Raw genomic sequence first — 17,691 nt, forward strand, 5'->3', positions numbered from 1 at the left:
TTTTAAGGTTATACTCCATTTATAGTTATTATAAAATATTGGGTATATATCCTGTGCTGTACAATATATCTCCGTAGCTTACTGTATTTTTCTTTCTTTTAATTTTTTAAGTTAATTTTTTAATTGTGGAGTATAGTTGATTTACAATGTTGTGTTAGTTTCTGCTATACAGCAAAGCGAATCAGCCATCACGCAGACATACCTCCACTTAGGGATGCATTCTTTGCATATTTATTTATCTGAAAAATGTCTATATTTAACCCTAGTTTTTGGAGTTTGTTTGTTTTTTGGTCCTAGAATTCTAGGCTGACAAATTTTCTTACAGTACTTTAGAAGAAGTTCCATTTTATTCTGATCTCCAATGTTTTGGATAAGAACTCAGCTATCACAGTTTCCCTTTACATACTGTGTCTTCTTCTTCCCTTGCTGCCTCTGTTTTTCTCTTTATATTTTGTTTCTAGCCATTATATTATAATGTTTATAGGTGTGGTTTTCTTTGTATTTACCCAGCTTGGTTTCACTAAGTTTCTAGGATCTGTAAATATACACGCTTTTTAAAAAGACTATTTTTTAGAGCACTTTTAGGTTAACAGAAAAATTGAGAGGGATGCACAGAGATTTCCCATACACCTTCATAAATCAGTGTATTTTAAATCAAAGAAATATTTCAGCCATTATTTTTACAGACTTGTTTCTACCCCCTTCTCACTCTTTTACCCTGCTGGAATTCCAGTTACACATATATTAGCCCATCTGATAATGTCCAACGTGTCATGGAGGCTCTACTCATTCTGTAAAAACCCTTTTTCTCACAGTTGTTCACACTGGATAATTTCTATTGATCTGTTTTAAAATTTATGGACTCCTTCTTTTGAAAGCTCTAATCTGTCATTAAGACCATCCACTGAATTTTTTCATTTAAATTTCAGTTTTCAAATTTCCATTTTTAAAATGTTTTCCTTTCTCAGCTGAGATTTCCTATCTGTTCTATCATCAACATTACATTTTCTTGAAGACTTTAAAGCACACTTATAGGAGTGACTTTAAAATCACTGTTAATTCCAATATCTAGGACTTCTCTGACTTGCTTTCTACTGCATGTTTTTGTTCACTATGGGTTACATGTTACTGTTCTTTGAATGTCTGGCGATATTTTTTAATTGAATATAGAATACTGTAGATGATACACTACAAAGACTCTGGAGTCTGTTATTTCCTTCTGAAAAGCAATGATTTTTATTCTAGTAGATAATTCAGTTAATAGCTGATTTCCTTGACCTTGTAGAGGCTTGGATTTATCCTTTGTTGGGCTGATCTATTGAAAGCTCAGGGTATTTCCCAAACCTCTCTATCCTGATGGGACTCATCCTCCAAATTCTACTGTCCCTGTAGACTGCCTTGGGGCTTTCAGTTTTGTTACACTACATCTATAGTTAGCTTTATCGTAGGTCATGATCCCTACTCCTAAAGCCCAGACTTTCTGTTATCTCAGCAAGATGCCTTAAGTTTTAACAAGACTTTTGCCACTGTGACTGGGTTGGAACTGAAACTTCTAACTGAAACTGCTGCTCTAACTCTAGCATCACAATTCCACTTCCATCCCCAGAGCAGCTTATCTCTGGTAGGCCTTGGGTAGTCTGATCCAGTGAACGTGAGGCTTAGTCCTCAGCCAAGGAATTATGGACATCTGACCCCCAACTTCTGCTCAGTATACTGTTTATATATAAATTACTTCTCTGATTTACTCAGAGCATTTGCAACTATAGAATCAAGGATGTCAGAAGGTCACCTAGTCAAAGAATCATATGATTTTTAAAACGACAGGAATCTTAGAGATGCAGGAAACCCTTTCATTTCAGAATGAGAAAACTGCCAACCGGAAAAGTTAAGTGCAAACTTAACAATTTTCAGTTGTATCATGCTTTGCAAATATTCAGTTTGACCAATTTCAAAGTGTTTTTATCACGTTATCTCATTTAATCCTCACAACGACCTCATGAGGTAGGTCAAAGTATTATTAACCCGGTTTATAACTAGCTCAAAATGTAAACACATTCTTTGCTACAAAGAGCATCTTATAATACCCTTTTACTCAGAATCTTCAGCCAGGAAAAGCTTATGATTAAATAAATGGATTACTATTTCCACATACAAAGTTTGAGGGAAGTTTTATCCATTTACAGAATGAGTAAATACCTTTATGGTACTCTGAGGGACACAGAGAATGAAGATCCTGAAAGGAAAAGATTTTTTTTTTTAATCCCAAACTGAAAAACCCTCTCATAATGGTATATTATGTAAAAAATTTTCTTAAAATGAGTATTGCAATTAGCTTAAGGCATTAGGTTACCTACCTGGAATAGTTGTCCCTTTAACTGTTTCAATTGTATTAAACAAAGGGACTAGGGTTCATCCTACACCTCCAGTAGAGAAAAAAATAAAAAGATAAGTAAGAAGTAGGACAATAATCCCACTCCTTTCCCCTTTAGGAAAAAGAGGATGACCTATATTCTTAATTTCATCCCTGCACAAGCGAGGACATTCTTGCACACAAACCATATACTGAGGGGGGAAAGACAGAATTGTAAAAACTGGAAAAGAGAGGGACTTTGGGGCCTTTATCTGAAAAGTTCAGCTCTTTACTTAGAGATTACCACAGCCATTTAAGACATTTTAAATGAAAAAAATTATTAGGAAGCATGATTTCTTCAGGAAAGTGGTTTTTCTGTTTGGAATTTACATCTGGCCTTAAATGGCTAAAAGGTAGAATGGATTTAGGATTAAGGGAGGAGAACGGGCAAGGGATATTAGGGTTGTTTGTAAATGATTCTAATTCAGGTCACAAGAAAATAAAACGATTTGAGAAAAACATTTGAAATATTCGTGCCTCATCTCGTGAGAAGCTGAGCATCACGGTCACCATTAGGAGCAGGGAGAGGTAAGGAACTCAAATACTGTACTGTAAATACTGTAATTACTGTACTTAATTAACCCATCTCCATCACTGTCCATAACAACTCAGAGCCCCACCTAAACTCTTAGTTCTGATGAGAAAAGATGTTTGACAGTTGATACCACACATTCTGTGAAGTAGGACGCATGAGAGAGCTGGATGTGAGGGTAGAAAAAGAGGGGACAGAATTAAAGAGTTAACCAAGGCTAGGAAGGAAGTCCCCAAGTCAAGAGTTAGAAACTTTTCTTTATAATTTTAATTAGGACCAGTCCCACTAGTGTTATTTATTGCTATACTATACAGCATACTTTGCTTTCTTTTTCAACTCAAGTGTAGGAAATTTTCATAAGAATTTATGTGATTTCCCACAAAATATTTAAAGCTCAGTATTTCAGGCCACTGTGAAAAATGCTTCCAACTCCACTAAAAGTCCTTTGTCATATGTCCAATGACTCAAACAAAGGCACTTGGTGGAAGTAGACATAAGTGTGTCTTTGCAAAATGTATACATGTTCTAGTTCTTACGTATCTTAAAAGGCATTTCAATTTGTTACTAGCATATAATTTGCACAACTATTATCAATTTTGTGGTTAATTTGGAAGCCGTCATAGATCCCCAAGTGGGATTTTATTTTTTAATGTCAGCAAATCTACAATAAATTTTAAAATGAAATTCTACAGAATATTAGGAGATAAAATAATTTAAAATACAGTCTCATTTTAATTATTCAAAGTAAAACAGATTGATCACCTAACTATACTAACCCCAAGTAGCCTGAACTTTTCCCAGTAACCATTTTCTACAGCTTCCTTAATTCCAAGCATACTGCATTTTTCTCTCAAATTAAAAGGCAAGTATTTTTTAAATGCCAGAATTCAGATTATATTACTGAACTCTTCTTAGGTACATATGAAAATTTATTTTACGTGGGTGGGAAGTCAGATCTTTCTGTAGCCAGAAGTCATCTCACGAGTATATAACGTGGCCCACAGCGCTGACTTCTCTAGCAACTTTATTAATGGGACGCTATTTATCACACAGCTCTAGATTCTCAAAGAAACCAAACAGCGATTCCACCACCACCTTCCGAAACAAACCAATTCTCAGTATAGTCAAATGCGTAGTTTGATAAAAGTTTACTCAAAATGAAACGTGAGTCTTTTGAGCTGTATTCATAATGCTAACATAGGGTGAGACTGCAGTAGGACTTTGAATGCAGGGCAGTGGAGAATGAATCAGCTCATCTAGAAATCCTGATAGTGAAGCTCGTGACCTGAACTGATACTCAGAATTTATTATGGTTGTTATTTTACTACTTTCCTCCCTCTCCCGTTCATCCCTTCTTTCTTAGTCAAAGAGGTTAACATAAAAGTGAAGTAAAAAAACAGTGATTAACAAAACCACAGCATGAGGAGAAGAACCAACATGAGATCTGCCAATGAATATGTCCCTTCTCCCCAGGGCTAGCCAAGCAACTTGAGTGCTTCTTCTGAGACACTGGCAGGTTACCAGGTGAACAGCTCCACATCTCCCCAGACTCACGGCCGTCTGTCTGTAACAGACACTCAGAAATTACAATTATAAATACTAGGGTTAGAAGAGAACTATCAGGGCATTCCTTTTGGTTTGACTAGTTCAGGATTATTCCAGAAAACTAGACTATCCTGGTGCTTTGCTGAAGGACTGTCTCTACAAATAGGCCAACCATCCTTTCTTCACGGAAGACTTTTCTTATTCCAGATTCAGTCACACATGTTTGAGGCTCTTGTGCACATTGCATTCCCTTCATATTTCTTCTGCATTTCAAGTTCTCTGGTTATAGTAAACAAGTCCTTTTAACTTGTTCAGTTATTATTAATAAAACAATGAACACATTTAAAATATGGTGGGTCCTGCCATAACTACAGAAGGAAGAATCTTTTTGTCATTGCCAACAGCCACAGATAGGATATTACCTTTCTTCTTTTACATTTTGCTCAAATACTTTTCTGATTTCCTGCAAATTGTTGCCAGTAAGTACACGCAGCAAGCTAACAATACCCACTACTAAGGGCTTCCTATGCCAGGCACTGCTCTCAGTCCCGTATAGCAACAATTTCTTATCCTACTGTGATGAAGATGCTATGAAGCAGGGACAATCATCATTGCCATTTTACAAATAAGGGGACTGAAGCACAAGAAGGCTAAAGAACTTGCTGAAGACACAGAGCTCATAAGGAGCAGAGTTAGAATACAGATTCAGGCTCTTTCATTCCAGGAAGTATGCTCTCACTATTTGCCACAAGTAATTAGATGCAGATACCATGCAGAACTCCTTGGGGGGAGTGAACTCCTTGCAAATTGACAATGAACGAAGCAAATTCTGAGCAAAGTTGTAGAACTGAGACACTCCCAACCCAGGACAGATGATTAGCAGAAACTGTTCAACATATGGAGAGGAGTCCAGAACATAGCAGAAGAAAGTCTATTCCCTTGGTCAGCTATGCAGTGAAAAGGAATCAAAAGTTTACTGTATCAGAACCCGCAATATGTCATTCATAGTGTTTTGTGTATAATTATGCTTAGGTTAATTGTACAGCTGTTTTTTTTGTGTGTGTGCGGTACGCGGGCCTCTCACTGCCGTGGCCCCTCCCGCCGCGGAGCATAGGCTCCGGACGCGCAGGCCCAGCAGCCATGGCCCACGGGACCAGCCGCTCCGCGGCACGTGGGATCCTCCCGGACCGGGGCACAAACCCGCACCCCCCGCACCGGCCGGCGGACTCCCATCCACTGTGCCACCAGGGAAGCCCAATTGTACAGCTTTTGATTGAGGTTTTATGAATTATTACTTAATATTTGTATGCCAAACTTTAAAAAATTAAACTATAGTTGATTTACAATATTATGTTAGTTTCTGGTGTACAGCATAGTGATTCAATATTTTTGTTTGTTTGTTTTGGGTTTTTGTTTTTGCAGTACACGGGCCTCTCACTGTTGTGGTCTCTCCCATTGCGGAGCACAGGCTCCGAACGTGCAGGCTCAGCGGCCATGGCTCACGGGCCCAGCCGCTCCACAGCATGTGGGATCTTCCCGGACCGGGGCACAAACTCGTGTCCCCTGCATTAGCAGATGGACTCTCAACCACTGCACCACCAGGGAAGCCCATGATTCAATATTTTTATACATTATACTTCGTTTAAAATTTTTACAAAATAATGGCTATATTTCCCTGTGCTGTACAATTAATTGCTGTAGCTAATCTCCAAAATATACAAACAGCTCATACAGCTCAATATCAAAAAACAAACCACCCAATCAAAAAATGGGCAGAAGATCTAAATAGACATTTCTCCAAAGAAGACATACAGATGGCCAAAAGGCACATGACAAAATGCTCAACATCGCTAATTATTAGAGAAATGCAAATCAAAACAACAATGAGATATCACCTCACATCAGTAAGAATGGCCATCATCAAAAAAAATCTACAAACAATAAATGCTGGAGAGGGCGTGGAGAAAAGGGAACCTTCTTACACTGATGGTGGGAATGTAAACTGATACAGCCACTATGGAGAACAGTACGGAGGTTCCTTAAGAAACTAAAAATAGAGTTACCATATAATCCAGCAATCCCACTCCTGGGCATATATCCAGAGAAAACCATAATTCAAAAAGATACATGCAACCCAGTGTTCATTGCAGCTCTATTATAATAGCCAAGATATGGAAGTAACCTAAATGTCCATCAACAGATGAACGGATAAAGAAGATATGTTTTATATATTTATACATATATATGTATACACACACACACACACTGGAATATTATTCAGCCATAAAAAGGAATGAAATAATGCCATTTGCAGCAACATGCATGGACCTAGAGATAATCATACTAAGTGAAGTAATCCGGACAGAGAAAGACAAATATCATGATATCACTTACATGTGGAACCTAAAAAAAAAAAAAAAAAAAAAGATACAAATGAACTTATATACAAAACAGAAATAGACCCACAGACATAGAAAACAAACTTATGGTTACCAAAGGAGAACAGAGAGTGGAGGAGGGATACACTAGGAGTTTGGGATTAGCCACCACTCTCAACAGCATGTTTGGATAGACGATTTGGCCTGAAGTGCTTAATTTGTTAAAAGAAAGGTATTAAACAACCATTTTATTAAGATATGAAAATGAGAGGCAACGACAAGGAGAAATTTAAGTGCAAATTAAAGCAAGGACTACTTTAAAAACTTTAAGTCAGTAAATCTGCATGACAAAAATCTTGTAGAAAATCTAGGAACAGCATGATGCTGTAGTAGTATCTCCGGAGCAGATGAGGAAGGTGATTTAAGACACAGGTCACCTGTCAGAGCCAGGCTTTAACACCTTATTTCTAGAACTTTTATTCAATGTTTAGTCATCAAATTTCTATACCACTTATAAATTCCCTGAGTACTTTAATTACTTATCCCATGCCTTAGTGTGTGAGTGCTTGATCTTACCAAAAACAGTTTTGCAAATCACAGTATTTTTCTGAAATGTAATCTCTAACCTGGGTTGGCAAGGGAAGTCCATAAGAAAGTTTAGCACTGTGGTTCCAAAAATAATAATAATAAAACAAAAAAATCACACACAATTCCCTTTTAATGGTTTAAAGTCAAGCATTCTTTAAAAAGTTCTTTCATATCTTTTCAAAGTCCTAATAATAAAGGAAAATTCCTTTACAAATCCACCACAGTTTTGCTATGGACACTTGAACTGAGTGGGAAAGATCTGACAAGTCGAGTCAAGACACTGGTACACAGAGAAAACGAAACAATACTCCTATCCCGTTGCTTTAGCAGGGCCTGTTTGTGCTTAGGAGTATCGCATCGATACCTTGTATTCCCGAATATTATATCCATCTTTCTTCTATGTTCTTATCATCAGTGATAAAACCTTGTCTTAAACTGCTTCTACTAACCTGGTCGTAAGAAGCAAACTTTCTCATCATGATACTCAGAACCCTCAATTCTCCCCGTTCTCCCTGCGCATCAACCTATTTCTGGCTCCAGTTATCTGTCACTTCCGAGAGCACATCACCTGTAATACTTTTCTAAAAGATCAGGCTCGCTTAACCTCCCACTGTGTCCTAACAATTCATAAGCACAGGGGACACCCCGACATTTGTTTCCTCAACTCCTGGGCTGCCGTCATGATAACAAAACAATCATGCCCCATGAAAATTCATGCCGAGGTGTCATGGCAAGGTCCTCTGCTACTTTGTAATTCTCATATTCAACATTTATTGATAGTTCAAAGTAGCAGAAGAGGGGATGTTAGCTTCAAGCACTGGCTGGGCTCAGAAAGACTGTTTACTTTAGGTCAGAGAGAGTGCGTATTTATTGCAGAGAAGAAGGAACTAACAGAAAGTGAGCAAAGATTATGTGAAAGAAAATTAATGGAGACAGATTGCAGAGGAGGGAACCAGAGCTTAAATCTGTGATAGAAATAAGAAGGGAGCTTGGTGAAGGAGAGACGGTATCTCCTCTGAGTCAGAAGAGAAGACGACAAAAACACAGGTAACTGCTGAGGTGATGAAGGTAACCGAGGGGTCCCAGCATAGACTTGGTTTCAGGAAAATGAGAGCAGGACAATTACATAGGGGTGGGGATCGGAGTGATGGAGAAAGTACTAAGGGACTTAAAAAAGAGACATACTTGTTCTGAAGAGAAGGAAACCAGAACTTTTCAAAGTCACAGAGGAGAAAAAGAAGCAGCTGTATTATGCAGAGCAGATATATACAGCCTTCACAACAGACTATCTCAAGGAAGCTGCAAGATGCCTGGGAAGTAGGAAAATGATGTAAAGAAAGGTTCTGCTAGAAGTGACAATTCTGTAAAAGCTGACTGGAGGGCGTGGCAAATATTAATGGTTAAATATGGGGGATGGGTATAAGGAGGTTCATTATACTATTCTCTACTTTTGTGTACCTTTGGAAATGTTTATAATAAAACATGTTTTTAAAAATTGCCTAGCCATCGTATGTCCTCAGGAGCAATGGTTATCTTCCTCAGAAAGCTCAACAACTTGCCAGAACTTTCCAGAAGGTTTTAGGAATTTCAGAGACACAGTTGCATACGGATACATACACTCTAGAGGACTGCAAAATTCAGTGACAGGGAGGCAAAAAAAGTTTCCATTTGACCAGGATTTGTCCCAAATTTGTTCTAAGGAGTGAGAAACACAAGTGAGCATTAAAATTAGGCTAAGTGGGTCAGGCGTGACAAACAGGGCCAGAAGATGAAAGCGATGAGGACAAGTATTTCTACTAAGCATACGCCTGAAGACCAATATTATAGAACTTACTTCATCTCCAGAACTTCCTCTAAGTGTTTTCTTCTCTCGGCCCGAAGGTTGGTCAAATGAGTCTCCTTCTCTGCCAGCGACTGCTGAGTGCAGGACAGCTTCGCCTTCATGGACTCCAGCTCCTGCTTTACCTTCTCCATGGCCATCAGCAACTCCTCCACCTATGATCAACACACAAAGGTCAGAAACTGAGCATCTGGGCCAGGTATAGTCAGAGGAGCTGGGCAGTGGGCAACGCCTGGGTCCACAAAATTGAAGACACACCCATCAAAAATTCTGTACTCTCGCAGGATCAGACATAAATGGCAGTTAAAGAAATACATCTTTCATCTTCCCTCCACTATAATTCTTCTCAGTTTAGGTCCAAAAAACCCTCATTTTCTTTTTGACAAATGTTAAGGGCATCAGAAGTAACACTGTGCCAGAAACAATCCCTTCTAAGGAATTTATTTGGAAACAGTCCAGAAACTTCCATGGAAATAACAATATAATGCAGATAAAAATATAAGGAACAAAATCATAATAAATATTTCTAGAAGGATTTTAGGAAATAAAAGCCATAAACTTGACTAATACCAGATGCAGAATAAACATAAATGAGTCATTTTTATTCGTTCAAACTAAGATTCTTCTGTTTATACCATTACAAAGAATTTCTTGTTAAAGAAACAGCTAGAATTCAATCGGATAATTTCCTGCTCTAAAGCTAGGTAGGTAGAGATTTTTTGAGGAAGGCAGGAAGAAAAAAAATATATGACCAGATAGAGAAGAGACAGAATGCTTTTAAAAGACCTGTAAAGGACTTCCGTGGTGGCGCAGTGGTTAAGAATCTGCCTGCCAATGCAGGGGACACAGGTTCGGGCCCTGGTCTGGGAAGATCCCACATGCCGTGGGGCAACTAAGCCCGTGCACCACAACTACTGAGCCTGTACTCTAGAGCCTGTGAGCCACAACTACTGAGCCCACGTGCCACAACTACTGAAGCCCGCAGGCCTAGAGCCCATGCTCCACAACAAGAAAAGCCACTGCAATGAGAAGCCCGCGCACCGCAACGACGAGTAGCCCCCACTCACCACAAATAGAGAAAGCCCACGTGCAGCAATGAAGACCCAACACAGACAAAAATATAAATAAATAAATAAATAAATTTATTTTAAAATAACTAAATAAAATAAAAGACCTGTAAAAACATGAGAGAAAGAAGACAGAATGCTAAAACACAAGAAACTAAGAGAGCAAGTTCTGTACTTTATCAGTTATTTCCACTTACTCCGGGTGCTTCCAAAATCAGATTTAAATAAACACGTTCATCTTAATTCAGAGGCGAAAAGATGTTGCCAAAATATCTGTTATTACCTAAAAACAACCTCAACCAGAAAATCAAACAGCCAAGTATACCAATCACAAGAGTTTACAGTCAGTTTGCTACTTGACAAGAAATAATCTTGGTTATAATCCTTTCCAGAGGTAGAGGTGAGTGTAGGTAGATGGACTGGTAACAGCTGTTAAAAAGTTACACTTAGTTTTTTGGCACCTGAATTATTTTACTTTGGATATCTTCTCGGAAGTGATCAAGTTAATGCTCTGAGCTAAACAGCCTCCTGACAGTCCCAGTTGCTGTGAGATTTTTTCTTATTTATGCAGATCTCTTTGGATATGTATTCACATATCAGCAAGCTTTACAAGAACATATAACTGCCTGCCTTTTGGAAAACTGTCAATAAGGATGATTCTACGTTATCAGTTTAATTCATATAAAATCTTAGCAAAAACTAGATTAAATTATGCCCCAAGGTATACTCTTACAACACAAAATCAGCCATCAACAGCATCATTTATAGAAGGTCTAATAAATAGTGAGATGTGTCCACCTTTTATGAACTTAAGCGTATCTCACAACATCTCCCTCCCATCCTGTCCTTCACTGCTCCAGGCAAGCAACGGTGTCAGTTTCTTACATAACTTGCAGAGATATCTTATACATACACAAGCAAGCATGTATAAACTATTCCTCCTTTTCCTATACAAAGGTAAGCCCACTCTATACATACTCTTATGCATCTAAAGTTTTTAGTAAATATTTATTGAAATACAGCATAAATAAAGAAAAATATACAAAAATTATAAATGTATAACCTAAAGAATTCTAAGTGAACAAACCCATATAAAGAGCACAGACCAATAACCAGAACATTACCATCACCCCAACCCCCCCATACCCCTTTTCTAGATTAAGAGTAACCATTATTCTAACACTCCAGATTAGTTTTGTCTATTTGTTTTAACTTTATACAAATGGAATTACATAGTAATTTTAAGCACAGATTTTAAGCACAGATTTCCCCCCCCTGGTGTTATATCTGTGAGATTCATCTACATTGCTGGGTAAAACTGTAGTTCTGTAATTCTCATAACTATGATATTCCACTGTGCAAAAATAGCAAAATTTACTGAAAGCACTTTTGATAAACAGAAGTTTTAAATTTTAATGGCATTTAACAAAATCTTTCCTTTATACATGTTTATGTTCAGAGCTTTTTGTATAATGAACATGACAATTTTGTCAACCTCAAGGTCATGAGGATATTATCCTTTCTTCTAAATCCTTTCTTGGACTATACATTCACATTTAAATATATAACGTATATGCAATTGATTTTTTAATATGGTGTAATGGTCAGACTCATTTTTATCAACATGGATATCCAATAGGCTCAGCACTGAGAACGGTAGAAGGACTTCACAGTCATGGTAGGAAGGTACTTTGGGCCTACTTGGCAAAAGATCAGAAATTACTTAAAGACAACTTATAAATTATAGGAAAAATAATTTAACAATGTTTTATATTGCACATAACCTTTAAATTTCATAAATGATCCATCTGAAATATCATATGCACTGATAAAAGGTGTATGTATATATTCTAGAGCTAAGAGCAAAACACACACTTATATACTCACGACCCAGTAGCTTTTGTTAAGTGCAATTATCCAACTGTATTCTCTGACTCTCCTGTGATAGGTAATCGCTATTCTTAATTTGTGTACTTATTTCCTTGCATTTCTTTATTTTTACCTCTGATGCATATATTCCAAAATAAATCACTACTCAGTTTTATCAGTTTATGAACACTGAAAAAATGGTATTACTTTTATTTCATCCAAAATTATGTTTACTCATGCATATAAAAGAAGGGCCCACCATAGGAGTATAACCTGGATCTAAGAGCAAAACGCACACCTACGTCCTCACCACTCCAGAGGTAAAAGCAATGACAGTCAACAGCACTGAGGACCACAGCTCTAAGGTTACGGTTTCTCACTAAACTGAATGGGCTCCTTGGAAAAATTACTGATTCCAGATTAGGAGGCAGAAATATACAGAAGATGGACTTTGCACATGCAGTGCCAAAAAAACAAGAGAAAATAAGGATCATGACACAGAAACTCTGATAAAATCAGAAAAAACACAGCCGAAGAAAGAAAAAAAGAAAGCTTAGAGGAATACCCCTTATGACTATAGATGCAAAAAATACTATAAAATCAAAGCCAGCAAGATATAAAAATTGAGATTTATCCCAAGAATGCAAGGTTGGTTTAACATATAAAATAAATGTAATAAATCATATTAATAAAATAATGGCAAAAACCACATGATCATTTCAAAAGATATAGAAAAAGCATCTGACAATTTCCAAAACCCTTTCATGATAAAAATATTCAAGAAACTAGGAATAGAGGAGAACTTCCTCAAGCCAATAAATGGCATCTATGAAAAACTTTTAGTGATGAAAGACTGCATGCTTTCCCTCTAAGACCAAGAACAAGACCAGGATGTCTGTTCTCACCACTTCTGTTTAATATTGTACTAGAGATGATAGCCAGTAAAAAGTAAGCTGCAAAAAATTTAAAGGCATCCATATTGGAAAGGAAGACATACAATTTTCTCTAGCTGAAGATGATATAATCTTATAAAGAGAATAATCCTAAGGAATCCGTCTTAAAAAGTAAACAAATAGGGGCTTCCCTGGTGGTGCAGTAGTTGAGAATCCACCTGCCAACGCAGGGGACATGGGTTCGAGCCCTGGTCCGGGAAGATCCCACATGCCGCGGAGCAACTAAGCCCGTGCGTCACAAATACTGAGCCAGCACTCTAGAGCCCGCAAGTCACAACTACTGAGCCCGTGTGCTGCAATTACTGAAGCCCACATGCCTAGAGCCCATGCTCCACAAGAAAAGCCACCGCAATGAGACGGCCGTGCACCGCAACAAAGAGTAGCCCCCACTCGCTGCAACTACAGAAAGCCCATGCGCAGCAACAAAGACCCAACACAGCCAAAAATAAATAATTTTTTGTGTGTGTGTGTAGTACGCGGGCCTCTCACTGTTGTGGCCTCTCCCGTTGCAGAGCACAGGCTCCGGACGCGCAGGCTCAGCGGCCATGGCTCACGGGCCCAGCCGCTCCGTGGCATGTGGGATCTTCGCGGACCAGGGCACGAACCCATGTCCCCTGCATCGGCAGGCGGACACTCAACCACTCCGCCACCGGGGAAGCCCAATAAATTTTTAAAAAAGTAAACAAATAAGTATACAAAGGTTACAGGATACAAGATCAATATACAAAAATCAACTGTATATCGATACACAATGAACATTCCAAAAATGAAAGTAAGAAGACAATTCCATTTAATATAGCATAAAAAAGAAGGAAACACCTAGGTATAAATTTAGCAAAAAAAAAAAGAGCAAGGTTTCTGTTGAAAACTATAAAAGGTTGCTAAAAGAAATTAAAGATTTAAATAAATAGAAAGACAACATGTTCATGGATTGAAAGATGTAATATTAAGATGGCAATACTCTCCAAACTGATCTACAGGTTCAACAAAATCCCTATAAAAGCTCTCTTTTTCCCAGAAACTGACAAGCTGACCCTAAAACTCATATGGAAATGAAAGACAGCTAAAATAAGTAATCTGGGGGTGGGGGGAAAGAGGACTCATACTTCTTGACTTCAAAACTTACTACAGAGTTTCAGGATGGTACTGGCATAAGGATGGACAAAGAGACCAATGGAAAAGAACTGAGAATCCAGAGATAAACCCTAACTTTTATGGTAAACTAATTTTTGACACAAGAGTGTCAAGGCAATTCAATGAGGGAAGAATATTCTTTTGATTGAAAGGTGCTTGGACAACTGCCCTATTGCTTTACATTTTAAAGTTCCCATGCCATTAACTTCTTAGCGAAAATGAGTCACTTGTCTTATAGAATGACCCACATTTTGGATTCAGTTGACTGGTTTTTTTTAATGATACTGTTTGTGGTGTTGCTCTGGTCCTCATGTTTCTTGTAAACTGAAAGTAATAGGTAAAGGCTTCATGAGATTTGGGTTTGTTTGGTCTTTCTGACAACAGTACTCCATAGGCAAGGTGTGTACATCATATTATATCACATAATGACTGTCTCACTTTTAGCAATAACACTGATCAGTGTCTCAGAACCATTTATTGAAAAATCCATTCTACCTTCACCTTTGACATCCATCCAGTATCCCCGTAAACATGGATATGTTTCTATGCTTTCTATTATGATCCACTGGTTTGCCTATTCCTACACCAAAACCACATTATTTTAATTATTATAGCTTTATAAGGTTTGACATCTAAGAGAAATGGTGTTCTCTTTTCAAGAGCATCTTAGCTATTTTTGAATTTCTGCAAAAAATATTTCCTGAGTCTAGCATAATCCGGGCACTGTTCTACAACAGTTCATGGAAGAGATATATGGAAGAGATGTATATTTAGGACTTTAATATCTTTCAGAAAAGATTTATAATTTCCCCCATAATGATCTTGAACATTCTAATAATACTTATTCCTTGGAACTTTATACTTTTTTAAATGCTATATTAAATATTATCTTTTTTTAAAAATGTAATTTTCATTTTGGTGCAGGCTATAGAAATGCCACTGATTTCTATAAACTTACACTGTATCTAGTGTCTACTTAAATAGTCTTTATGGACTTTTTCTCTACTATGTAGACAAACATTCATATCTTAATGATAGTTTTCTCGCTTACCTTCCAATCCTTATAGTATTTATTTCTTTTACTTGCCTTACTGCAGAGCCCAGAAAGTCTACAAAGATGTTGACAGCACGTACTCTGTCTCATTTCTGATCATAAATAGAATACTTTAAAAGTTTTATCCATAAGTAAGTAGTATAATTTTTAATAGCTGTCCTTTGACAGGTTAAGGAAATTCCCGTCTACTACTAGCTAGTTAAGAATTTTTTTAAATTATAAATTAATATAAAGTTTCTGCATTTCTTGAGATGATTATATGACTTTTCTCCTATCACATTTCAATGTGGTAGACTACAGTAAGTAGTCTTCTAATGAAACCACTATTAAAATCCTGGAATGAACCTCACTCCTTCAAGCATATCTTTCCTCTTCACACACACTCACCTTGGACTCCAGCGATATTTTGTTCAGGAATTTCTGTATTTATGTTCGTGCTTGAGACAGGCCTAAACTTTTACTTTCCTGTATTAACTCTGTCAAGTTTTGATATGAAGTTATGCTGGCCTTATAAAATATGTCCCTCTTTTTTATTTTTCTGGAATTGTTTCTATAAGATTGAAATGATTTGCTCCTTGTATGTTTATTAAAAATCACCAATATAACTCTCTGGGCTTCAAATTTGTGGGAAAAAATTTTATTACCAACTCTTTTTTTTTCTTTCAGGTTTTCTTTTTCATATTTAGCTAGCTTTGCTGAGTTTCATTTTCCTTGGCATTTGCTCACTTAGTCTAAATCTTCAAATGTACTGGCAAAGATATCCTTGTATCTTTTCAATACTGGCAGGACTTGGAGTTAGGAGCCCTTTATCATTCCAAAAGTTGCTTGCTCACTGTGCCTTCTTTCTTTTTCTCTTTTAGTCTCACCCAAGGCCAGTCAAATTTCTCAGTGTTTTCAAAGGACCAATTCTGGGTGTTATGGACCCTTTTTATAAAAAGGGGGGAGGTTTGTCTCTTAGACTCTCTACCTTGGGCTGCCATGGACATTTTCTTTTGTCCTGCCAAGATACAAAAACCAACGTTCAAGTTCAACAGCTTACCAAGTACTTATCTTTGAATTCCCTCTCTGTTCATCCCCTGGCCTGAGAATTTTCTACATTCTTGACAACTTATGAATGCATATTTTATCAGCCATCTTCAATTGTTTCTGTGGAAGTTATTTTCCCAGCATCTAGTCTGCCATGGTTACAGATATGTTTTATCTTTCATTCCAAACTTGAACTTATAGAATTTCCTTGTTAGTAAAACATAATTTTCTTAAAGATTGCTTAATTTTCCCACCCATTTGAGTGCCAGGTCAAGGTGTCAAGGTATTTCCACCTCAGATCATACATACATCCAAATAAGCTTTAAAGCACTTTAGCATTCAATGCAAGAACGGTGCCATGAACCAGGATTTCCAGCTAATCACCTGATTTGTGCTCTGGTTCCAAGCCAGGGAAACAGCTTCAAAGCCAGATGGAAATTCTGCACTTTCTGTTACTTTCCCACAGTCCCAGAGAACACATTCAGCTGTCTCCACTTGGACACCCACCCCGCTCTGTGCCCACCACACAGCAGTTGTTGTGTAGTTCTGGGTACAGACACTGAGAAACGAAGGTAATGAAAGCCGAGTAGAAGAGGAGATACATACCACACCGAACAATGAAGAAATTCTCCACAATTTTAAAATGTGCTCCAGGTCACAGTATGATTCTCGAAAGCACACGCTATAAGACATTTAAAAAAAAACAGAGCTGGGATTCAAGTATGTAACCTAACTGCCTCCACTAAAATATTAAGGAGAAAGTTCAAGGCTGACAGTGTACAGTGCCAGCAGGACCAGATGGTTTGCTTAAATCACAAGCTAATAAACTTTTACTCAGAATAAGAAGGGAACAAATCATGGCTTTACCACAGACCCATTTTCCCTAAGAGAGCAAAGCAACTGGGCGCTTCAGGTAGGTGCTGGCAGAGACTGCATCTTCAAGTTTCCCTCCTTCTTCTGTTCCACAACGAAGAGCAAAATACTTTTTGTAGTTTCCAAGATGCTTATGGAAAATCTTGTTACAGTTTCTTGGGAAGATAAGAGGCATAAGTCTCCAAAGGAGAAAGAAATGATTAGAAGAAAAAAGGAGGGATACAAAAAGAAGATTATCTAGAGGTTAAGCATTCATTAATGTAAATGTAATTTACATTACATTTACATTAATGTAATTCTGTAAGTCAGATTTTCGTATAAGTCCCCTAGTTTTCCTGATTTCAATGAAATTCTAGATTAAGACCCACTCTGTTATACAAGCCCCCCCCCAAAAAAAGTTATCTAGCTCTTGAGTTGAGAAG

At 37.6% G+C, this 17,691-nt stretch overlaps 1 protein-coding gene across 12 annotated transcripts in view; it reads right to left on the reverse strand.

Annotated features, from left to right (window-relative positions):
- Positions 1 to 17,691, reverse strand: part of ERC1 (ELKS/RAB6-interacting/CAST family member 1) — a 393,839-nt gene that overhangs the window by 168,626 nt on the left and 207,522 nt on the right. For all 12 annotated transcript variants that reach the window (XM_033404157.2, XM_004278987.3, XM_049694824.1 and 9 more), the window contains one exon: positions 9,288 to 9,448. In XM_033404157.2, coding sequence (XP_033260048.1) covers positions 9,288 to 9,448 — 161 coding nt within the window. The remainder of the gene's footprint in view (positions 1 to 9,287; positions 9,449 to 17,691) is intronic.

Source organism: Orcinus orca, chromosome 11 (genome assembly GCF_937001465.1).
Source record: "Orcinus orca chromosome 11, mOrcOrc1.1, whole genome shotgun sequence".
Classification (NCBI taxonomy): Eukaryota; Metazoa; Chordata; class Mammalia; order Artiodactyla; family Delphinidae; genus Orcinus; species Orcinus orca.